The sequence below is a fragment of the Erithacus rubecula genome (genome assembly GCF_903797595.1).
Source record: "Erithacus rubecula genome assembly, chromosome: 13".
Classification (NCBI taxonomy): domain Eukaryota; kingdom Metazoa; phylum Chordata; class Aves; order Passeriformes; family Muscicapidae; genus Erithacus; species Erithacus rubecula.
In genome coordinates this window covers 4,746,273-4,771,465 of record NC_136665.1, presented here as the reverse complement: position 1 = coordinate 4,771,465, position 25,193 = coordinate 4,746,273, and the positions used below count along the sequence as shown (strand labels likewise).

General features: G+C 49.2%; 1 protein-coding gene across 1 annotated transcript; it reads right to left on the bottom strand.

The window, feature by feature from the left end:
* Nucleotides 1-12,649: 12,649 nt before the first annotated feature.
* CISH (cytokine inducible SH2 containing protein) lies at nt 12,650-21,777 on the bottom strand. The gene is made up of 3 exons (XM_079316831.1): nt 20,848-21,777; nt 16,096-16,319; nt 12,650-15,620 (listed from the first exon to the last, which is right to left on the bottom strand). Exons 1-3 carry the CDS (start codon nt 20,892-20,894, stop codon nt 15,118-15,120), a joined length of 774 nt encoding a protein of 257 aa, XP_079172957.1. The 5' UTR covers nt 20,895-21,777; the 3' UTR covers nt 12,650-15,117.
* Between the last annotated feature and the right edge of the window lie 3,416 nt (nt 21,778-25,193).

The following is a 25,193-nucleotide window of genomic DNA, read 5'->3' as shown; positions in this document are numbered from 1 at the left end:
AAGATGCTGCATGTATGAGAGCATTCCTGAAGGCTGCAGACCTTTGGAGTCTAGGGCTGCAGGTGCCCTGAGCTCAGGAGCCTGTCTTTGTCAGGAAGTCAGAGTGAACTAAGGCAGTTCCTGGATTTAAAGTGCTTGTACAAGCTCTGAGTACTCAGTGTCTTCTGAGACATCAATTTTATGTACCTCACTGAAATTACTTAATTACCTTGTGTCTGAAACTGAGACCAGAACACAGGGAATCTGAGGTGCTCTTTGGTACCTCCTGTAGGGTCTGCTGGGTTCTCAGCAGGACAGACTATTGCTCTGAGAAGTTATCCACTTGGGATTGATTCCCACTCCTGTGGTGTGGAGTGAGCCTCACCTCAGACTTCAGGTGCCACTGGCACTAAGATTTAAAGTTTTCTTGCCTGCACAGGTGGCCCTTTGAAGTTTAAGCAGAAGAAAGAGATACTGCTATTGATGTCATGCTTGATCAATGGGTCATGCTCAGCAGCAAATATAACCCTGCTTCTTGGCTAGAGAAAATCAGAAAGGACTCTGCTTTAGCTTCCTGCCCCAGCAACTTGAGTTCCCTGCACTGGCTCCTCCATTCCCACATCAAAGCCTTTTGCTGGGCTGTCTGCAGCCACTGCTGCACAGAGTGGTTGTGCCCTGCCCTTTCCCACACGCTTGGGTGACTTAGCTGGGAGCTGCACCACATTTTCCACAATATGGGAGGAATTCTTCATACATTACAAAGTATTAGTGCACCATATAGAAAAGGCAAAAAGTACTTTTCCAAGCAGAGGGGGTTAAGTACAATTAAAATTCTTTTTTTTCCTTTGGTCAGCATTGGAGACTCAAAAATATAAGGATAGTACTTGTATATATACCTGTCTGTATGTATTTTCATATATATAGATAAATAAGTCTAACACTCATAACAAAAGGACTTGACATTTAACAGCACGGGGAAGTGAAACTAATCAGATACATTGTATGAAGACAGCATGAGGAAATGCTGGTTTGTAGTTGGTTCCTTTCCAGGCAAATCCTCTTAACTCTCTTCTGTCAAGTAAACACGGGGTGGGAGAGGTGTTTGTCACGAGAAAGGTGTAACTGGATGTAATTAGTAACAGAATCCAACTTTCCATGAAAAGCTCATTAGCAAGGAGTCAGAGCTGTCCAGGTGCTCCAGTGCTGCCCTGCTCCATCAGGGTGAGCTCCAGGGAGCAGCAGGATTCCTTGGTCAGCAGAGCTGCCCCCACAGGGTGGGGAGGAAGGGCTGGGCTTTGTGCAAGAGCAGCAGAGCACAGGCTGCGAGCTCTGGGGTCAGGGGTCAAGCCAGAGTCTGCAGTTTGAGAGGGAAAGGACCAAGGGAAGGCTTTATATGGTGAGAAGCCAGGGACAGCTTTTCTTCCCCAGTATATAAAGCCAGGGTCAGAAAGGTGGCGTTGATTGATAAGAGAAGCCACCATAAAGGTGCTTTCCTTTGTGGTCCTGCCCCTCCAATGCATTTGTCTCCTGTGGCAGTGCAGGGCAGCAGGGAGCTTGGGTCACTCACAAATTGCACTTGCTCAGATTTGAGGCAGCATTGCAAGGGCAATAAAGAGCCACCTTTGCCCAGAGTAACTTTGGGCCTGGCTCTCTTTGTGTGGAGGTTGCTGGTGCGGGCTGAGCTCAGCGGAGGCGGCGGCGCGCAGAGCCACCCCCTTAGTGTGCTGCCATAAGCATTTCTGCAGATTGCTGGCTGGTGCTTGGGAGCTGCCCTGGTGACACGGCTCAGGCCTGGGCCGGGCCTGAGCTGGGCCTGCCGTGGCGCCGGGCGCTCTGCCCACTGTCCGGAAAGGCGCAACCGCTGCGGCGCCCGGCCGCGCGCCAAGGAGGCTGTGGGGCACTGAGCACAGCCTGGGGCACTGAGCACAGCCTGGGCATTGAGCACAGCCTGGGCACTGAGCACAGCCTGGGCATTGGGGCACTGAGCACAGCCTGGGGCACTGAGCACAGCCTGGGCACTGAGCACAGCCTGGGCATTGGGGCACTGAGCACAGCCTGGGGCACTGAGCACAGCCTGGGCATTGGGGCACTGAGCACAGCCTGGGCACTGAGCACAGCCTGGGCATTGGGGCACTGAGCACAGCCTGGGGCACTGAGCACAGCCTGGGCATTGGGGCACTGAGCACAGCCTGGACATTGGGGCACTGAGCACAGCCTGGGCACTGAGCACAGCCTGGGCATTGAGCACAGCCTGGGGCACTGAGCACAGCCTGGGCATTGAGCACAGCCTGGGCATTGGGGCACTGAGCACAGCCTGGGGCACTGAGCGCAGCCTGGGCACTGAGCACAGCCTGGGCATTGGGGCACTGAGCACAGCCTGGGCATTGAGCACAGCCTGGGCATTGAGCACAGCCTGGGCATTGGGGCACTGAGCACAGCCTGGGGCACTGAGCACAGCCTGGGCACTGAGCACAGCCTGGGCATTGGGGCACTGAGCACAGCCTGGGGCACTGAGCACAGCCTGGGCACTGAGCACAGCCTGGGCATTGGGGCACTGAGCACAGCCTGGGGCACTGAGCACAGCCTGGGCATTGAGCACAGCCTGGGCATTGGGGCACTGAGCACAGCCTGGGGCACTGAGCACAGCCTGGGCATTGGGGCACTGAGCACAGCCTGGGCACTGAGCACAGCCTGGGCATTGGGGCACTGAGCACAGCCTGGGGCACTGAGCACAGCCTGGGCACTGAGCACAGCCTGGGCATTGGGGCACTGAGCACAGCCTGGGGCACTGAGCACAGCCTGGGCATTGGGGCACTGAGCACAGCCTGGGCACTGAGCACAGCCTGGGCACTGAGCACAGCCTGGGCATTGGGGCACTGAGCACAGCCTGGGGCACTGAGCACAGCCTGGGCACTGAGCACAGCCTGGGCATTGGGGCACTGAGCACAGCCTGGGGCACTGAGCACAGCCTGGGCATTGGGGCACTGAGCACAGCCTGGGGCACTGAGCACAGCCTGGGCATTGGGGCACTGAGCACAGCCTGGACATTGGGGCACTGAGCACAGCCTGGGGCACTGAGCACAGCCTGGCATTGGGGCACTGAGCACAGCCTGGGCACTGAGCACAGCCTGGGCATTGGGGCACTGAGCACAGCCTGGGGCACTGAGCACAGCCTGGGCACTGAGCACAGCCTGGGCATTGGGGCACTGAGCACAGCCTGGGGCACTGAGCACAGCCTGGGCACTGAGCACAGCCTGGGCATTGGGGCACTGAGCACAGCCTGGGGCACTGAGCACAGCCTGGGCATTGAGCACAGCCTGGGCATTGGGGCACTGAGCACAGCCTGGGGCACTGAGCACAGCCTGGGCATTGGGGCACTGAGCACAGCCTGGGCACTGAGCACAGCCTGGGCATTGGGGCACTGAGCACAGCCTGGGGCACTGAGCACAGCCTGGGCACTGAGCACAGCCTGGGCATTGGGGCACTGAGCACAGCCTGGGGCACTGAGCACAGCCTGGGCATTGGGGCACTGAGCACAGCCTGGGCACTGAGCACAGCCTGGGCATTGGGGCACTGAGCACAGCCTGGGGCACTGAGCACAGCCTGGGCATTGGGGCACTGAGCACAGCCTGGACATTGGGGCACTGAGCACAGCCTGGGCACTGAGCACAGCCTGGGCATTGAGCACAGCCTGGGGCACTGAGCACAGCCTGGGCATTGAGCACAGCCTGGGCATTGGGGCACTGAGCACAGCCTGGGGCACTGAGCGCAGCCTGGGCACTGAGCACAGCCTGGGCATTGGGGCACTGAGCACAGCCTGGGCATTGAGCACAGCCTGGGCATTGAGCACAGCCTGGGCATTGGGGCACTGAGCACAGCCTGGGGCACTGAGCACATCCTGGGCACTGAGCACAGCCTGGGCATTGGGGCACTGAGCACAGCCTGGGGCACTGAGCACAGCCTGGGCATTGGGGCACTGAGCACAGCCTGGGGCACTGAGCACAGCCTGGGCACTGAGCACAGCCTGGGCATTGGGGGCACTGAGCACAGCCTGGGGCACTGAGCACAGCCTGGGCATTGAGCACAGCCTGGGCATTGGGGCACTGAGCACAGCCTGGGCATTGGGGCACTGAGCACAGCCTGGGGCACTGAGCACAGCCTGGGCACTGAGCACAGCCTGGGCATTGGGGCACTGAGCACAACCTGGGCATTGAGCACAGCCTGGGGCACTGAGCACAGCCTGGGGCACTGAGCACAGCCTGGGCATTGGGGCACTGAGCACAGCCTGGGGCACTGAGCACAGCCTGGGCATTGGGGCACTGAGCACAGCCTGGGTCCCTGGCCCTCCCCCTGGGTCCTCCCCAGGCTGCCCATGTGCAGCCCCCATCTCCATTGACCCAACATGAAGTATTGGTGTCATCCCTGGGGGTAAAGGAATAGTTCCCACTCTGTTCTTGGGTGTTCACAGGGTTTTTGCTGAGATGCACGGGATTGCTTTGAGTGTAAGGTTCTGTTACTGGCAGAATAACTGGTTTGAGTGAACACAGCTGCAGTCGGGCTGCTTTGACTTTGATGTAGAAGAAGTGACCTACTTTCGGCAGGGACAGCTGGCCTTTGAAAACTGAATTGTTACTTGCTAACTGTGGAGGGTTTGAAGTGCCTTTAGCATCCCAGTTTATCCTCAGCTGCTGAGCCTTGGGCTTGCCTTTGTGTGTCCCAAGGTCAGGCTGGTCACCACTGATAATTTTGTATCACTCAGGTATTTTCTGATGATGTGGAAGAAGATCACCAACACAGGGAGCAGAAGTGAAGAATAGCATGAAAACTCCTCCCATCCAGGCGCTTCTGTCAAGTACCATGCAGGAGATGTACATCAAGTCCTGGTGTCCTCAGCCTTTTTGTTCCTGCCTCCCCACTGGAGGTCATGGGGAGGACACACAAAGGCCCAACATCTCATATAAAAAGAGGAACCAAAGAGGAAACTTCCTCTATTTGTTAATTTTCCTTATGTTTCTTGAACATGCACATAGTTTAAGTTCATAGTTCATAATTTATGCTGAGGTTCATAGATCTAATAAAAAATTTAAAAATACAGAGACTTTTCAGTACAGATTATCAGCATCTGACATTTTGCTGTAGTGATAGTCATTTCTTTAACTATTTACAGATTTTCTTCTCTCCTTGTACCACCCTCCTTTTCCTTGTTGCTGTTGGAAGGTATCCCAGGCATGGTTCTTTCAGGATAAGGTCAAATTAAGGGTGTCCATGGGGCAGGACTTCAGAACAACAACTTCATCTTGATTTTTAACATACTCATCTTGGCATATGTCCTGGTCCCAAGGTTTAAAACTGGGGCTGGGAGATGCAGCTGAAGAGTCTGTGGAACCATCTTTGCTCTCTGGCATTCTTCACAGAGGTGGAGTTCTGGGGGTGTCTTCCCCAGTAACGAGCTGGGCTCTTTCTTTGGCACTAATTCTCACTTGGCACAAGTACCTGATGGCAGAGAAGCTAAAGGGCCTGGGTTTTCCCCTTTTCCTTTGGTTGGCAGCATAACATATAAATCTCATTTGGCTTATTTCCCTTTGCATCAAAAAGCAATCTCTACAAGGCAAGGGAGACATGAAAAGTGTGTGTTCTCTGACAGAACCTGAAATGCTTCCTTTTTTAGTCTTTAGTCATCAGCTGCCTCCAAACAAGCACTGCTGCACTGATTATATCAGCTTTAGAAAGGCTTGAGGGAAAGGGTAAAAAAATAATTCCTTTATACTTTGGTTTCCATGACATCATCATTTGAAGTACCTGTCTTGGAAAGCAAACACTTTGGACAATCCAAGCACTGGAAATATTTATATTTGTATATATTTATATTTATATTTATATTTATATTTATATTTATATTTATATTTATATTTATATTTATATTTATATTTATATTTATATTTATATTTATATTTATATTATCTCTGGAGCTGGTAAACCCTCACATGTTGAGGAGTGTGAGCTCAGCTGGCTGTGTCACATGGTATTTGTTGAGCTGTTCCATGAGATCCAAGCCTACCTGGAACCACCAGTGCCTGCAACATGTTCCTATAAGAATTGGTGAGTCATAGAGTTACTATAGGATATACAGTATTTCCTGTAACCCTTTTGGTTTTTAACCCACCTAAGTGATAGGCTGAAGAGCAATGCTGCTGGTGGGAAAGTGGGAGGAGAGAAAAACCAGCTTCTTTGACAGTTTCCTATTTCATATAAACATAAGGAGAGAATGTTTGTTTTGACTCACAGGACTCAAAGATTGTCCTTGGTTTAAGAAGCTCTTTGAGAAGAGTGTTGTCAGTTCATCAGATAATTCCTCTAAGAGCTGAGACTAAGGTGGTGATTATTGGAGTAATTATAGGCCAAAAGGCAAATACAAAATGAGCTGCCAAATTAACATGCAAAATCATGCTTGTTGCCTCCTACAAACTGGATAGAGAAGCATAAGCAGGGTAATACATTTTTTTAAATTGTTTATTAGTCAAGTAGGTCTGGATTGATAATATGGGATGGGGTTGTCTGGTTGTGTTACAGAGTGGACTTTTCTAAACTCATCTCTCTTTCATCCAATATGGGTGGAGTATTTCCACTTCCAGTAGCTGTGCTGAACCATCCCTTTGGAATGATGGTTTGTATAAGCACTAATACCAGCGTGATGATCTATGCATATTTTCTGTTAATGCCAATGCACTTCTATGTTAGGAAACAGAAGCCAACATGTGACATCTTCACTTACTGCACCAGTCAGTGTCACACTGTCACTTGACACTGGCACAAGTTATTTTGTTTTCAACTGCGTGCCTGATTTGTTCTGGCTTATGTAGTGAAGTTTCTTCTTTCAGGCTGTGCTCTCCAGCCAGACAGGAGAGAGCTAAGGGATGCCAAACCTGCCTTCAGATGATTTCTTCCTGTGGCACTCCTGAACAGGAGGGGCCCAGCACTGAAGTGGGTGTGAACCAGGCCTCCTCCCCACCTGCCCTGGGTTCCCAAGGCACAGGGAAATTCCTCCCTTAACCCAGAGCCAAGCTGGAAGGTTGTGTGCAGCCTGGGGTGCGTGAGCATGTCACATGGAAGCCACTGAAGGAGTGGGGACAGAGGAGCAGAGAGCAGTCTGGTTTGTCACCAGAGGGCTCTGCACTGGGAGGGCAGAGTGCAGCAATTCCCACTTAGCACAATCCACCCCTTCTGCACCCAAGCAAGCCCCATGGCAAACTCTCCTCCCAGCTGGTTTGCAGTGTCCCAGGGCACAGGGGCAGCACAGCAGCTGCAAGCTGTGCCTTGGAGCTGCTGTTTGTGGACAGTCCTGACTCAGCAGCCTGGCAGGTCACGCTAACCCCGCTCTGAAGGTTTCAGCAGCAGCAAAAGGTTCTGCCTGCACAGGGAAGCCTTCAATCTCCTGCATTCTTGGGAAGAAAAGAGTAATGTGGAGTCTCCATGTTGGCCCACACCCTGATTGTTCTGCTGATCCATCCCCAGCCTTCAGTGCTGTTTTGTCCCTGTTCTTCCCAAATGGTGCCTCGTGCCTCTCAACCAGGGTGATTTCCATGGCATAGAACTGGAGGGAACAGCACTAGAAGAGGTGAATTACAAAGAATCTTAAAAGAATGTAAGGAGTATTCCAAAACCAAGGACTTAGAAGAGGGTGAGGTATTTTCAAAAAGTTAGAGATATTTTCCAAAGAGTTCCCTGGAAATAATAAATAGTGTCAGGTCATGCTTTAGGCAACTTCAGATTTATGTTTTAATTATAACAACACCTTTTATTAGTGCTGAGCACTTTCAGACAAGTGCAAACATATAGCATGTGCACTGGGCAACATATTTCTTCATCATATTTCTAGGCTTGGAGGTAGTGTTTTGAACTCTGCCTCTACAGTGTTTGGCAATGACTGTGGTGACACTTGCATGATGGGAAGAATCCTTGCCAAATTGGGTAACTTCTGACAAGTATAAACACAGCTCTGCCTTCTGTAAGCTAGATTTCAAACCATGCTGCTGTTCTAGGGAGGAAACAGCTCTGACATTAAAGACTCTATAGTCTATGATTAGCCATTAAATCTCAGCTCCTTGGCACTGGGTGAGCCCACAAGGAGCAGGCAGTGAGGGGCAGCTGGCAGGGAAGGGCATCCCAGGAAACGAGCAGTGGGTCTTGCTGTCTCTTTGTGCCAAATCTAGCCCAGATCTGTTGTTTTTAGGAGTTGCCATCACAAAAAGCTCTGTCCTAGCCAAGGTGAAACAAGTTTGCTGAGATCAATTCAGGCTTGGCTGATCAGTTTTCCACAGGCTGCTGTTTACATCCCAAAGTGGCATTGCACATGTTCTGACTGGAATATTTATAGGTGAATTCAAGAAAGCTAGAACTGAACTGTAAACTGCACCATGGGCTTTCCTTCTGCTTTTAAAAGAAAAACCTCCATGCTGGGTTTGTGCATGCTGGAGACAGTGTGTGAGGGAAGGGTTTTCTTGGCTTAAATCTGCAGCACTTCAGTGTTACAATTTCTCTTGAAGGCAAATTCATGTCAAAATTTCACCAGGGATAAAATTCTTGTCTGAAAAACCAGGAATATGAAGTGGACCAAATTCAGCCCTGAAGTAAATGAATTGCCATCCCACTCCTTGGGATTTAGCCTGTTGTGTTTTACAGGTTTCCATGGCAGGGCTGTTTCAACAAGGGCAGCATTTCTCCAAGAGCCACAGTTGGAAAAGTTGCAGTGTCTCTTCCAGAGCAAGACAGTCACATGATGGAGTTACTGGCTAGGGCAGAGTCCAAGGAACTCCAGTCCTGGCTGAGCTCTGCCACTGAGTTTTGATTGACCAGCTCTTCCTTTGTCCTTCCATCTGGTATATTTATATCTGGTTTTTGAGAAATACCAAGTCTCTGATGATCTGTTTGGGCAATCCAATGCTGCAGTAATAAGTATTATTTCAAGCTTTTATCATAGGGTAATTAAAACAAATGTCTTTCCTGGCTAGATAAGTGCTCTCTTAAAACAGCTATTTTGACAAAAACTAGCATTGTATTCAGTTTTTGCAGCTCAAATCTGAGCTGCTGCAAAGTGCATTTGCACTACATTTAGGGAGTAATGGCACTGAGGGGAAAGCCCTGCCAGTGAGGTCTGAGGAAGAGGAGCAAAAAGAGGAAGGTAGTTCTTGTTCATGAAAGGAAAACCTTCTCTGCAAATCTAGGTTGGTATGTCAGGCTGGAGCAGCTCTGTCTGAACCCTTTCCTCTGCTGGGTCAGGCTGCTTCCTCTGGGTCTGTTCTTTCCTATATTTAAATTAATCAAATGAGGATTTTGCAACAGGGGGATCGATGGGCCAACAGCCTGTCTCCAGCCATGACCACTGCCACAACTGGTTACAGGGGAATTGAAGGACTAAGCCAGCAGTGGTTTGCAGTAAAACTGCTTCTTTTGTTGTCTCATCTGTAGTGAATATAAGCTGGAGTTCTGAAATTTAATTGTTTTCCCTCCCCTTTCTAAATCTAAAAAACCACTTTGAATTATTATGTTAAGATTGTTATGATGTTAAGTCCAAATTGTTTTTTAATTTCCATAGTTTTCTTTTGAAATTTAATGCCCAGGGTAACAGCAAAACCTGTAAAATTACTTTTCTTCTCTCTGGTCAACACGTTGCTTACCAATAGCCTTTCCTTCTGAACAACACATTATTTTTCAAGAAGAAAAATTACTAGTTCTTGCTAAAGTTTGGAAGACTATGTTTGTGTAGACTCCTTAGTCCACATAATTGAACTCTGAAATATTCTATTTTTATTTCTAGGGCCACTTTGTCATTTTCCCCCAGCTTGTTTTTGTCTGTGCAGCAGAGCTGATGACAGATGTCTGGTGGATGCAGCAGGATGATGGTCGAGTTTCCCAGGAAGTGGGAGATCAACACCAGGTTCATTCCAGGCACCATTAGCCTCCAGATAAAGCCATGTCTCCACGTGTTCCTGTTCCCTGTTCCTGCTCTCTGGCAGTATACAAACCCCAGAGAGGCAGGCTGGGTGTGGGCAGGGATCAGACATGTCTGGGTCTGCACATTATCTGTGCTGAGAGCAGTGCCAGCCCTCTCGCTGCGTGCGTTGGGCAATGCTGGCAGCGCTGCCTTCCCTTGGACTCCCTCTTCCAAAGTCAGAGCTTGCAGAACAGACACAGGATCAGCGGTTCTGCCCAAGGACAGGGCAGATCTCTAAGTAATACCTTATTTTTATCTCTGTTTTATTTTGTAAGGAGCTGCCCAGACTGATGAGTTTTTCTCCTGTGAACAATGGGTGAGGGTTCCTGACAGCACAGTGTGAATGGTGTGACAATGCTGCCTGGAACTGAGGGATGTCTCATAGCATCCAAAGTTATTCTGGCACATCTTCACTGGATATTGCTTTACCCTCCACCTTTGGACTGCTGATGATTTCTGGGCTGAGGAAGAGGATACTGTAATTCCATCAGGATTGCAAGAGTCTCAGCAGCCATTAGGGACAGATAGGAGAGGGTTGGGATATTGGCCTCTGAGAGATTTGAACATGAGAATGTGTTTGGCAGAACAGCCACACAAACAGTGACCCACCAAACAGCATCCAGCTAATTTCGGTTTTAATTCCCTTAATTTCATAGATAGCTGGTAAGACAGACAATGGAATTTGGACTAGAAATGACATGTAATAGGTCAGTAACTGAAAACAGCTGACCATGTCTGTCCTAAGATAAGTAAATACACTTTGCTGATTCACTTGAGCTGATGCTGGTTGGACTGAGGGATGTTGGGCACCTGAGAGGATGTGGGGAAAGGACTAAGATTTCAGTAAGTTAGAAAGGATAGGGATATGTGCATGTGAACTGGTTATTTTACCATTGCATGTGTTGCTTTTTCAGAAGGCTGATGATTTAAGACAGAAAATGATACCATATGTGCCTGACAAACTGCAGGGAAGTTCTGCTGTGGCAGTGGGCCATAGGAGGGTGGTTTCACTCATGGACTGGGATTTCTATTCCCAATCCTATCAGTCTGCTTCTCAGACTCTGTGAGGGCTCCACACCCGTGTTTCTATCTGTAGACAGAAACTGTAAAGCAAGAGAGAATCCAAATTGTTGTGCACTGGCTCAACAAACCATACAGGTGTCACTGGGAGAGAGGCTGCAGCAGTACTTCAGTACTGGTAAAGGCCAGTATGCATTGCCACAAGTTCTCCTGGTTCCAAAGATGTAGAACTTGACTTAAAAATCAGCTCAGTCTGCACAGAGGTTTGGCACAGGAGTTTTGAGAACAGGAACCTGTTTTCTTTAATGAAATGTGCTGGAAGTGCAGGAGTGGGAGTTGTTAAGGTGGCAGCTGATGAGGTAAAACTGTGTGTGACTGCAGCTCTGGACCAGCCTGGCTCATGCCAATCATCTCCACCTTCAGCCTGTGGAAAGGGAACAGCAGGGTTTCCTATGTGTACTCAGAGGAAGAGGTTAGCCCAGCTAAGAAATCACTCAATAATGTGTCAGAAATGCTGCATTTTTCTTTCCAGGTTTTTCCATAGTTTGTAAAGTTTCTTTTTAAAGATGGATGCAGCGTTTCCATCTTTTGTTTTCGTGTTTCCACTTATTTTGTGTTTTCCTTGCACCCCGTGTAGTTCTCTTTACATATTTCCTGTTAAATCAAGAGGAATGTGACTTTTTTTTAAACAACTTCACCTGGAACAGATTATGGCATTGGCAACATTTCCTGGTTTGGTGTGCAATGGCAATCTACTTATGGACTCCTTATTATGAGATTGTGGAAACCGTATTTGCTAGGGAATGCCATAGGAAGCATAGCATGTGATTCAGGAATACTTTAAAGCAGTATTTTGAACTCACTTGTGGATTCACAGGAGGAGAAGGATGGGAGAAGAATAATTCAGCTTGTTGGGTTGTTTTATTTTTCTGACTGTTTTCCATTTTCCAGTGGTTGGGAGCACATTATGCTTGCTTTGGGCAGGATGAGGGGACATCTCTTGGGCATCTCTTGTGGAAGAGAAGCACAGAGGGACCACAGTGGAGTCACCTCCCAGCAGTGGCATTGCCTCAGTGTCCTCCCTGTGTTCCAGAAGCTGGACAGATGGGGTGTCCTCTGTCTCCCTCTGACATTACAGGACAGATCCATATCCCTGTGGTTCCCCACCTGCTGCCTGGTGTCTCAGGTGATGTCAGGGGAAAGGCTGCAGGGCCAGACCACAGGTACAGGGATACTGCAGCCCAATGGCCCTACTGGGGGGAAAATTAATCTGCCCTGGATCTCCCACCCAAAGCATTGTCACCCATTCATGTTGTCTTCTTTCCCCTGCAGTGTATTGGTTTTGTATGGCACACAGAAACAATATAAGAATCATTCCTGTGTTCTTCCACATCATTAAAAATGTGCCTTCAGTCTTTATTAATTTGGGACTTGGGATCTGCCACTGCTCATCTGTGTGCAGTAGGAACCAGACCCACACTGAGGATTCTGGTGTTTATTCTCCCAGCATCTGAAGGGCTTTTTTGTTGTTGCAAGGCTTTTTGTCTTGTTTGAAAAAAGATGGTCAAGAATTTGCCCCGTGTTCTTGGGGAGTATTTCTCTAAACAGAAAATGAATTCATCCATTTGGATTTTATCAAAGATTTTTACATTGAGTGGCTTTAAAGTGTATTTAAAATGTTTATTTAAAATCCAGAGTCAAATGATTTTTAACAAACTGTCTCAAGATAGAAGAAACTGACTTTTTGGAGTAACTGTATTGTTTATTTGTTGTATTGCAGTAGCACCTAGAGATCCCTACTGTGCTAAATGCAGAACAAACACAGAACAGAGCTGGTCCCTGCCAGTGGGAGCTCACAGCCTTCAGTTTTGGGTCATCCAGGAGCTCTTGGGCTCTCCTGGGGCAGTGAGTCAAACCCACAGCTTGACCACCCCACCACCCCCAACAGAGAATAGATCAGGTAGGAAGCAAGTTTCAGAGAGATGAACAACCTGCCCTTTCCTGCTGTACACTTCTCCAACTGATTTTTCCCAAGCTGTGGCTGAGCTGTGTGGGCTTCCTGAGATCACTGCTGCTCCTTGGAGAGCTGTGGTTTCCTTGTTCCCAGTGTCCTCAGGCAGATAGAGGTGTTCAGATAAAAGGAAGCCTTTTCAGTGGTTTATAATTTATATTATTTTTTTAAAGTTTTCATTTTTGCCTTCTAAATTTTCATTCTCATTCAGTACCTTCCTATGGTTGCTGCCATAGAGGGGAAGGGGAAGGATATACCAAAAAAGCAAACCTGACATCACACGTGCACACTGTCAATCATCAAAGTATCAAAAACAAAGCTTGCAACAGCACAAACTTGTATAAATGTGGAGAAGGAAAAAAAAGGACACTGACTAAGCACATCAGGCCATCTTGTCCCTTTTGGCAGCTTTAAGATAGGGTGGAAGAAACCCAGTTTTTGAGCTTGTCTCCTGGGTCACCATCCCATCTTTTTCCATCTTCTCTTCCAACACTCAGCTATAGCTGGGGGTTTGTCCATTCTGATTTACAGAGCCTTAGAGAAGGGGAGGGATGAACAAGGAATCCTTCATGGTCATTCATGCTACAAGTCAGAGGGTCTTAGGGGCAAAATAAGCCACATAATAATTTCTGTAGACCTGTCTGTTCCCTCCTCTCACTCCATGGCAAGGCTGGGAAGATTCAGGGAATTCAGCAAATGAACAGGAAGGGGCAACTTGTGTGTGCTGGTTTGGGGTATATCCCATCTGCTGTCTGCCCCTCCTGTGTGTAAAAGAGCAGGGGAAGAGACTCATCTGCAGGGTGTGAAAGGGATGGGGGGTGAGAAGGAACCCCAGAGCCAAAAGCCTCATTATGGATAGCAAACATGCAAGTCAGAGCAGGGGGGAGGGGAGGTCTGGACCTTGGCAAACAGAGATGCTGGTTGTGGTTTCCAGTGTGTGCTCCAGCCTGGAGCTGGCAGAAGCCGCGTGGCCGTGACTAATGCTGGCAGAGCAGAGCATGCAGCAGTCTGGCACTGTGGGAGCAGGGAGCAAGGACAGCTCTGGGGGCTGAGATCCTCTAAGTGTTACCCCAGAAATAAATAAATAAATATCCTGAAGCTGTGCGTGTCACTGGGGCAGCCCAGCAGAGCTGGCTGAGCCCCTGCTCAAGGAGCCCCGGCCCTGCCCTGTGTCTCAGGCAAGGCCAAGGTCAAGGAACAGCACTTTGAAAACACAAGCCAAACACAGGGTGCTCTGAAATTAAATCCTTCTGCCTGCACATGAGAAAATTTGGTTTCTAATTACTTCTTTGGAAATGTTTTGTCACAAACTTCCTTTGGAGATAGAGAAGATGGAAAAAAATGGGATGAGTGCTCCCTGGCCCAACCTCACTATCCAGATCTCTGCTTAAAGCCCTCAAGGAAGAAGAGCTTCCTCAAAGAAGTCTCCTGTCCACGTGTGATGCAGCACACATCTCTGGGAGTTCCCACTGTGCTCTGAGGTTGATACACTCTGTAGCTAAGGAAGAAAAAACAAATAGTCTTTACCTCTGTAGAGGTGGGTCTGGATACAGTCATCTGAGTCTCACATACCCCAGAAGCCTAGGAGAGCTTGGATGTGGACTCCTGTAACCTGTCACAGGGACAGGCTCAAACAGAAGCTGTTTGAATGTGAATCCAAATCCAAATTCCCACAGAGCTTTGGCTGCCAGTTGGCTGGGAGCCTTTATGCTACCTCTAATTCCACAAAAGAAACAAAAAAAACAATAAAGTAAAAGGTGCTTTAAAAATACCATGAGGAGAGAAACTGCCATGGAAATAAATAGCAAAAATAACAACGTTAACATGTCCGGTGTCACAGCAGCTCTGACATTCAAGTAGTGTGGCCATGCCCACAGAGCTTCTCACAGCCACTGCCGGCACGGCCCGAGGGTCAGAGCTCAGCTGCTGCCCCGCTGCTCACTGAAACAAGCCACTCCTCCCTGGGGCTGGAATGGATGTGAAGAGAAGGGAGAGGAAAGATGGATGCAGTCTCTGCTGACAATCAAGCCTTGGCCATGCCCACCTCCAGCGGGACAGACACCGAGTTCTCGAGGTCGTGTCCTGTCATTTGTGCCTGAGAGAGAAGAGCCACGGCTCAGAGCTGGAAAGGATATTGCTTCAGGTACTCGGCCATGCGCCGGGGCAGCGGCAGCTGCTCCACCTGGGCCGTGCACTTGTTGATGCGCAGGCGGCACAGGTGCTGCAGGCTGGGCATGCTGTCCTTGCGGCACAGCGGCCGCAGCAGCTTCAGGTGCACGGCAGCCGCCGCCATCTCCTTCTGCAGCGGGGGCAGAGGGGCGGGGGGCGGGTAGGGAGCCTCGCTCTTGCTCTCCGAGGAGCAGGACGTGACGTAGTGCTGGATGAGGCTGAGCACGTCGGGGAAGGCCAGGATGCGAGGCTTGGACAGGTAGTTGGAGTCCAGGCGGAACCTGCTGTCGGTGTACTCGATGCGCACGTTGGTGGGCCCGCGGTTGGTCTTGACCGACAGCGTGAACAGGTAGCTGGGGTGGGTGCTGTCCCGCACCAGGAACGTGCCCTCGGGCATCTTCTGCAGGTGCTGCTTGGCCTCGCTGGCGGTGATGGAGCCCCAGTACCAACCTGGAGAAAAGAATTTGGTAGGGAAAGAACGTATTATAGGACTGGCAGTATATTTAGGGAAGCCTTGAAGACACACACATTCGGGGCCTGGGAAGCAACCAGAGCCAGAGTTGGCAAGACCTTCATAAATGAAGACCAAGTTCTAAGGGTTTCCTGCCTATGCTTGCCATTGCTGTGCTGGGACTTGGGATGAGGCTGGCGGCTGCTGCAGCAGCTGCAGTTTACAGAAAAAAAGCAATCTGCTTTTTGCAATTCCTTCTCCCAATTCAATTAAAAAGGTAAAGCAATAAATTAGTTTATTATATAAGTTTGTAGAGACTGCAGATACACTTGCTGTGTGCACAAGAGCCAACCATGGCTGTGACAGAACCAGGTTCCTGTCTGAATTGGGATCAGGAGATTCTTCCTGGTGCTGAGATTGTGGAACTGGGTCCCTGCACCCTTCTGGCCCTCTGGCTTTGCAATCGAGTCTTACCAGATTCTCGCAGGTAGGAGAAGGTCTTTGCAATGCAGAGAAGGTCTTCTTCAGGGTCCCGTGTCTGAGGTGGGGTGCTGTCTGGAACTGGAGCTGCAAGGGCAGGTGCAGACTCCTCCTGGAAGGCCATAACTGGGAGAGGCTGCATGATGGGCTCTGACAATTCCTCAATGCCCCTGAGTGACAGGCTCCTGAGCTTTTCCTCCGCCAGCAAAGGATGAGGTCTGAAAGGAAAGGCACACTCTGCTATTTCTCCTTGCCTCCAGATCAGTCACAGGGTCTGTTCAGTGCAGGCTACACTGTATTACATGTTATGTTTGACAAACAGATCCTCAGCACCATTGTTTGTGAGAGAAGCAAGGGAGGAGGAAGGAACACAGCTATAGATGATCCCTTAGAAACAGGGAGTTGGCCTCTTTGGCCTTATAAAAGGTGGTCAGTCTTACCACTTAGGATGTTTTTAGATGTTGCCTTTTAATGCATAGTTTCAGGGGCAGTAAGGTTTATAACAACATTATGGCTTCATTTACATGATTACAATATTGGAGCATTTCTGTTTCTGCCAGTGGGATTGTCATTTACTACAATATAATTAGAAGCAGAGTTGGGAATAGCTTGGGTTTTGTCCTACCCACTTTCTGTTCAAGGATGACCTGATCCTAAATGAATCTGTCAGAACTCAGAGTGAGCTGATGGTGTAGGAGAACAGTGAGAATTCTTGTTTTAGTCAATCTTGTGCACTGCACCCACCCCAGCATTCAGCAGCTCAATGGAGCAGTCAGTGTGGCTGTAATCCCTGCAGGAGGAGGCTCTGCCATGGCCAGGCTGCTTGAATATGTATTCCTCTGTGGCCTAAAGTGGTGTAGCTGTTCAGCATCTAAATGCATTACAAGAGAGCCTGGAGCTCTCATGGGTCATGGGTGCTCCTCCTCTGCAGCAAGGAGATTCCTACAGGAAAGCAGAGCTCCAAAGGGAGGATGGATTCAGAGGCCAGGAAAGCCTTCATTACAAGACAAGCTCCTGAGCAAAAATTAGTTTCTGTCCCAGTGTGTGTAGGCTCCTTGCCTCTGTGTCCCCTGTCCTGCTGCATGTCCTGTGTTACATCCACCCCTCATCTCCAACACACCTGAGATGTTCTTTCAGACACTTTAAAGTGAAATACACTCAGTCCTCAGTGTGACACTGCCACAGCACCTCTGGAGCTGACAGTGATGGCACAGGGTGCAGCCCCCTCCCCACATCACTGAACAGAAGCAGAAGGAGACTCTGAAGTCTTAAGTGCTTCCCTTTGGATCTTCCTCATTCCCTGTGCTGTATGTGAACAGGGACACTTCATGTACATAAATAAATGTGCTGTGAACTGATCTGCACCTGATCATAGCAGCACTCCACCACCTCCAAATGCTGAGACCCAAGTATGAGACAGAGAACAAGAAGAAGAGATGTGGGAATAAAGTAGATTAGAGACAACCTGAAAACAGCTTCATACCTTGTAAGTGAGAACCATGATCAGTTCCACATCTCTGCATTCTAATTAAACCATGGAGGTTTGGAGTAGGTTTTGTAAAACCACCGATAAATTTAAAGCTACAGAGACTCCTTGCCCTTGCAATACATAGCAAACCCCCTGCTATTCTGTTGGGGGAATTTAGGGATGAACCTTCTTTCTTTTTCCACATTTCAGAAGCAGGATACCTGCTTGGCTTTGATGGCATCTAAAATATGTTTCTTAATTTATATTAGTGGGCAGAAAGCCAGGATGAATAAAAGTGATTGCTGGTTTTTGTCCTCACCAGGGACCCTTGGTCACAGGACCTGCATTTTCAGGGGCTTTTGTACATCTGGATATATTTTTATACCTGGAGATCATTGTTGGGAATGCTCCAAGTTCTCTTTTAAATCCTCCTGGAGACACATTTATAGGTGTTGAGGGCTCCCTTTTTCAAGATACTTGCATGTCTCCCTCTTAATGTCATGATTTTCACAAAAACCTATCTACTTGTATCCTTGGGGAAAAGAGATTCCCAATTCTCCATTACCCCCCTTTTTGCACAAGGAAGCCCATAAACCATTTCAGCTGCTTGCAGCATGGTGCAAATAACACCAAGGTCATGGATTTGATCTCTACACACGTCATTCAGAGTTGGACTCGATCATCCTTGTGGATCCCTTTCAACTCAGAATGTTCTGTGATTCTGATCCTTGTCCATTCTGAACCTAATTACCAGCTGGTGCTGTGCAAGGAGGGTGTTTGGGGCCTGCTGGCAGAGCAGAGTCTCTCATACCAACTGTTCCCTGAACTGAAAATGACTGTGACTGATACTAAGGAAAATCAGTCCTGCACCACTCACTCCCTGCAACTCGAATACTGCAGTCCAAGTGCCAAATCTCTCTGAACTTATTTTCTCCTGGACAATTTTTGTGGCCTACCCTTCCAAAAAGGTTTGGAACATAAAGAAAACTTTTCATAGCACAGAACTTTTTTTTTTTTTTTTATATATCAGGTTCAGAAAGGAAATTAGGAATTGGCTGAGAGGTGGGGAAGGAAGGGAGAGATAGCAAAGCTACACAGGGAAATGTCTGCCATGAAGTGGGAGGAAAGTTGTTACTTTCAAGGGCTGTACCAGTTCACAGTTCAGTCCTCCAAAAACCACATCAGCTGTGTGAATTTGTCAGTAGGTTTCTTTTACAGAGCCCATGTGCTTGAGATGAGTTTTCCCACTGTACTCATGCTCTGCTGCCTTACACTGTGTGCCACATGAGGCTGGAGGAGCCCAGACCCCGTGCAGGCACGGTGGGGATCCTTCCACCGCAGCCAGAGAAGGGCCAAGCTCACACCTTTCCATTTTCCTTCTATACACCAGCCTTACACCCCTACAAAACCTCCCAGTGTGGCTGTAGGCTCAATGGAGCATGGTGGAAGAGAGAAGGATTAGAAATTTTGACAGACTGGGAGGTGCTGGCGTCCTAAACAACTTTGTACATAGGTTGAAGAACAGGAACAAACAGAGCGGCTCCGAGCACAGGAATGGGACAGCAGGGGGATCAGCAAGTAATGGCAGACTACAGCTTTTAATGCAAGTACATTTGCAAGTGGGCCAAGAAGAGTTTGCTGGGATAAGGACAGGTTGAAAAAGGTTTGCTGGCATGAAACAGTCAGCCCTTTGGTAGGGCAAAGAAAGGCTTTGCTAATAACGCTTGTAAGAGAGAAAGCAGAGGAAAGACATGGAGAATCAGGACTGAATAGAGCAAAGTGTTGGTACAACAGCTGTGAGGAGGAAGCAAACAACCATATGAAATTTGGCATGTCTAGCTGGGAGTCTGGGTGCATTCTCCAGAGAAACAGCAAATGAACTTGCCTGTGCTTTGGCAATTAGTGTTTTAGAAAGCCTTGGAATGGCAAGAAAGTTCAGGAGAATCAGATAACTCTGACAGCATTTAGTGTTGGCTTTGTAGTCACTGTGCTGATAAGCTAAACTTGGTAACAGAGTATAAACACTACAAGAAAAAGTGTGGAGGTGCTCTCCCTTCCATCAGCCACATCCCAACACTCCAGTGGGAGCTTGGTCTGAATAGGACAATGAGTAGGGGGTACAGGATGTATGAAATCCTAGAGAATAATGAAAATGGAGCAATAAATGGTCTTCAAAATAGACATTAAAAGAAAAACATCTACACATCTGGCTCCATAATAAGTTCTTGGTGGATAAGGGAAGCAGTAGCTCTAGTATGTTGATTCTGGAGAAAGGCTTCAGATAAGGATTTCCCAAAGGCCAAGCTGAAAACTGAATTCCCTTCACCATGGCTATAGGAACTGCAGCTGCAGACTGAAAATAAGAGTGAAAACAAACCCCCTTGCGTAGTAGGAAATTGGTGGTAAGAACGAGCTCTCCTTGCCTGTGTAACAGACTTTGGGGGGGGAAATGGCAGAAAAATCCCCATGCTTCAGTCATTGCAAGCAGACAAGGAAGATTTTACTCTGAGGAAAATCCACCATACAGCAGATTGGTAGGAAAATCTGACATGATGTCTCAGACTGAAACAAATGCTCACAATTTCCAAGTACGCAGCATGTGTAAAAATATCAGGTGATTCCTGCACACCAGGTATTCCTCTGCTGAAGAACCAAGCTGGTCACAGGGACACTGAAGTGCCAACACATCAGTACTGATACCAGAGAAGGCATTCAGATGTCACTTGTTCTCCTGAAGGCAGATGTGGAACTCTCCATGTACCCCCTGTGGCTCTCACTTTGCAGAAAGCTGTGTATATGTACATACACAAACTTACACAAAATTGACATGAATATAGCATATATATCTCCTTAGAAATAGACCAGAGCACCTAAACTCCAGGGAAGCATTTCCCTGTAAGCAGTTTGATTCCAGGAGGACTTTAGAGAGTGCCTATGGTGTTGGGTCGGTGTGCACACTAGTGCTGCATCCACCACACCGAACAACACACTCCAAGTTATTCTTACTCTCCCAAAGACTGTGAATTCCGTGTCGTTTTTCAGCAGTGGAAAGGGCGGAAATCAGGAATACTTTATGGTTCTGTGATTTTGGCCTTGGAATCTAAAACACAGACACAAAGGGCAGACACACAGAACGCAGCATTCAGCCGGCCAAAGTCATCCCCATTCCATAACAGTCACACATGGCAATACACACGAGCAGAAAACCTGCCCCAGAGAACCTTCCTAATGACAATTATCAAAGCACAGCTTTTCACAGAAGGCACAAAGTATCTTACCCCTGAACACAGAGGATCATGTCACTCCCGGACCAAGGGAAAAGCATTAGGTCTTCAAGAAGGTGGGAAATGATTTCTCCTCTTCTTGCCTTCTTTGCTTCCCCGAAGCAGCAAGTTCAGCCTCTAGCTGGGGTTCGCGGGGAGAGAAGGCTGGCGAGTCCCAGCAAACCCCTTCTGCAGGTTGTTTCAGATGCAGCAGAAGACAAGCAGAAGACAAGCTGTCCGACAGAGACTTCAGCAACTTTGGCCAAGAAAATGCGTGCACTCTCAGTGCTTTAGAAAAAATAATGTGTTCTTGTTCTGCTTTCCAGAAAAAAGCAGCAAAAAAAAAAATTATTAAAAAATAACCAGAGAAAAAGGAAATTACCTATATTTAAAGAGGAACTGATCTTCCTTCAGAGCACTCTGAAATAATAATAAATAGGTACCAATAAATAAGATCTCCCCGAGTAGTGCGGGAAGAGCCGGAGCAGCGACCTGTCTCAGTGCTGGCTCCGGAGAAATGAAGCTCCGTGGAAGGAAAAAAAAAAAAAGAAAAAAAAAAAAAAAAGACAAACCTCCTTAGTAATCTTTTGTGTGTCCCTTTTAATCTGTTCCAGGAAGTGCGGGATTCCTGGAATCGTATTGTGTTCGCATCACTCTTCCTATATCAGCCACGAGGGGAGGGGGGGGGAAAAAAGAGAGAAGGTATAAATAGCTGCGTCCAACACAGCCGCGTCCATGCTGCCATGGCCGGGGAGGGAGGGAGAGAGGGAGGGAGGGCAGCGGAGCCCTCCCGGCGGGCAGGAGAGGGAGGGGATGCGGGAGGGGAGGGGGAGCCGTGTGGGGCCACCGCCGCGCGTGTTCGTGGAAACGCCTCTGATCCATTTCCAAGAACTTTCCAGGAACGCGGGGCCGGCGCTGCCAATGGGCGCTGCCGCCGCATGCGCGGGGCCGGCCCGGGGCGGGCCCTCAGCGCCCCCCGCCCTGCCCGGACCGGGGCGGGCCCTCAGCGCCCCCCGGCTCCCTCAGCGCCCCCGCCCTGCCCGGCCCGGGGCGGGCCCTCAGCGCCCCCCGGCTCCCTCAGCGCCCCCGCCCTGCCCGGCCCGGGGCGGGCCCTCAGCGCCCCCCGGCTCCCTCAGCGCCCCCCGGCTCCCTCAGCGCCACCCGGCTCCCTCAGCGTCCCCGGCTCTCTCAGCGCCCCCAGCTCCTGTCCGCGCCTCCCTTTCGGCTGCCCGCACTCAGGGGTCCTTTTCTTTCCATTTGTTTCTAAGCATCTGTAGTTGTGGTGTCATTTCATGCCTCCCCGAGCTGGCGGCCCCTCTCCGGGTCGCTGTAGCAGGGACGGGCACGGCCATGAGGCTGGAGGGGCAATTTCCAGTGAAACTGGAGAGCGGGAGGAGGGTGTGCTGCAGGCCCTGCTGATCTGGGCAGCGATTGTATGCTTGTCACGCTGCACAGGTTGTCTTAGAAGGGTTGTCTTGGTGGCATGGGAGTCTCCTGTTTTGTCCTGCATCTATAGAAGTTAGTCCTGCATCTATGGAGTTAACATCTGGCAGCCTACGAGGAAATATTTCGGTTTCTTTTAGGGTTATAGAACCTTTTCGTTTTGAACACTTTATAATAAAAGCTTGATTGCTTTTGTCTTTTCTTCCACAAGTTGCCACCTCTTCGCTTATTGGAGATAAGAGAGAGTGAGAGTAGTCTTGTCTGCCACCTCCATTGGAGTAGGTTGAATACCTAAAACTGTGAGTAATCATTTTGCCATTCAGGTCGTTCAGAAGTGGATGGGGCCGGGAGCAGAGGGGAAGGCAGGATGCTGATAAGGGTGAGGGCAGAAGGGAACACCCTTCGAAGCTCATGGACATGAGTCTGAGAGCAGGCAGGCTGTGCCCGGCTCCTGACTCAGCCTTTCACTGCCTGCAGTTTCATTTGGCCGCTGCTCAGCCTCCTGCACGCTTCCATCCGTTTTGTGTTCTGAATCAGGGGCAGTGCAGTATTGAGTGCTGCTAATAATACCCAGCTAATAATACCCAGCGAAGAGAGAGGTGCTGAGGGCCATCTAAGTATCCTGATCCATCTATCTAAGTACTCAGGGCCTCAGGGGGTGGGAATGCCAGCCTGCGGGCACTCCTTGACCCGTTTGCTTCTGAGCCTGACCCGCTTCAGCCCACACTTCCTCCGAATGTGTGTAAATTCACAGGGGAGACGAGGGGCTGGCCGAGGAATTTCAGTCCTCACCTTTCCCATGCACATCAAGCACAACATTCAGAATCGTTCGAGGCCCCTTCGCAGCCCTAGCTCAGGGCTGCCGAGGACACCTGTGTCCCTGTGACCCTTCACATCTAAATCCGAGCTTGTTTAAGCCTTCTGTCGGTGGTGCAGCAGCACGATGCATTGAACAGATCTAGACTACGGAGCTGGGAGCAGCTCTTGTGTCCGGCAAACCACAGCGAGCCTGCACATTCAGAAGGTATTTAATTTGGGGAGACGCTGAGATCCCAGCTTGGTGCTCCGGTAGGAGCGCTGCAGCCCGGCGCCGGCAGTGAGGAGCTGTCTGCATCTTTTTTCTATTTAGAATTGGGCTCCATCTAGTGATCTTGGCCTGGAGGAGGCTGTTCATGCTGGCTCTGTGCCGGGGGCTGAGCAGCCATTTGTACCACCGGCACAGGGGTCAGTTCTGTGCAGAGGAAGCATCCCCGCAGAAGCGGGCTCTGCCCCGGCACCCGTCTCGCTCTCCCGCGCTGGTTTCCAGCCGCAGGCACCGGGCCCGAGCCGCGCTGCCCACGGTCCTGCAGCACCCGGAGGGATGAGCAGGCTCCGAGTGGCTGATGCGTGTGCCCATCCTTGCATTTGCATTGGAAACTTCTTTAAAGGATCACTTCAAAAAATACTCAGGCTAATGTCTGGGCTGTTTTATCTTAAAACCAGTGATCGGTTTGAATTCAGGAGCGCTCAGCAGTGCTTCATCACTCATGAACGTTGTGCTCATTGGCACTCCTCGGGCACAGGGCAATGCCCCAAGAGGGGAACAGCACGGTGTGCCCCATGTGCCAATGTCCCAGGCCCTGCACAGTCAATATAAATCGCTGCCATTCACACAAATTGGTTGTCTAAACCCAGTTTATATTCATATAAACGGCTTTCCAGAGTACTGTCTTGAATAATAAGGACATTACAGAGGCAGTAGCAGGAAATATTGTTGAGTGATATCTTTGCGTGCTAGGCTTTAGTTATGAAAAATGTCAAAGAAAGCTCAAAGCTCGCAATAGTCAAGGAAGAAAACCCAGAAATAGCGAGGCTGTCCCTCAGCAAAGTTCACTGACACAACAGCACCATCTGCTGCTAAATGTGTGCCTGGAAAAACCGCTGGCCAGAGCTGCTTCCCACTGCGTGTGTTACGCGGCTCCTGCTGGGCGTTTGGACATTCCTGTGATCTTCTAGAGTTGGTGGAAATGAAAAGTGACATCCAGAATCCTAACTCTTGAGAGGGATCTGTGTGCCTGGGGACTGGATTTACCTTCACCAGTAGCTGGAAAGACTGAAAGTGCCATGACTTTGGTTACTGCCTGGCTCTTCCCCTGGGCTGTAGTTGAAGGAACCACGCTGAGTCACCCAACGCTACCAGTAACAAGCAGCTGTTCCTTGTTTAGAGGGGCCAGCTCGTTATTCGAGTAGGACACACCAATTCCTGTGATCAACAACAGGTGGTGCGTTTAATGTTGTGGTTCTGATTTCCCAACCTTGTGAGTAACAATGGAGGAGTCTCCAGGGTGTGGGTGAGCTGAGCCATGGATACAGGGACATCTGAGCTGGCTCCATGAGAAGCAGGGTGTGCAGAAAGGAATGGGTTTCATTTCAAGCTGTGGAAAAATAACCCTGGGTTGTTATAAAGGACTTACCATTTTTGTTGTCCCAAGGCTGGTGTCATATGGTGACCTGGAAGTGATGGCAGTGTGGCATCTGTTAGGAGTTCTGCTGCTTGATTTGAAAGCTGCAAAAAAATTGTTCCCTTGAGTGGTCTGGAAGGCCACCCCAGGACAACCAGGCAATGCTGTCATACCCATTGGTTGCAGGGTGTTTCAATGAAAGAGATTAATTTCTTCTGCTCCACTGCAGCATAAAATGAAGCACCATCTCTTGTAGACAGATTAGAAGGTTTTTTTATGCTTTTGATTTATGATTCTTCTGTGAAAAAATGGTGGTTTTCCCCTGTCTGCTGAAAGGCAAATGTCCAGCTGATATCTCTCTGACTCCCCTGTCAACGAACTGTGGATGAACATGGATGGAGCCTCCCAAAACCTTCTCAATGACCAAGACAAGGTACCTGTAATAGGGTGTCTGAGGCCAGGCATAAAAAAGCAGAT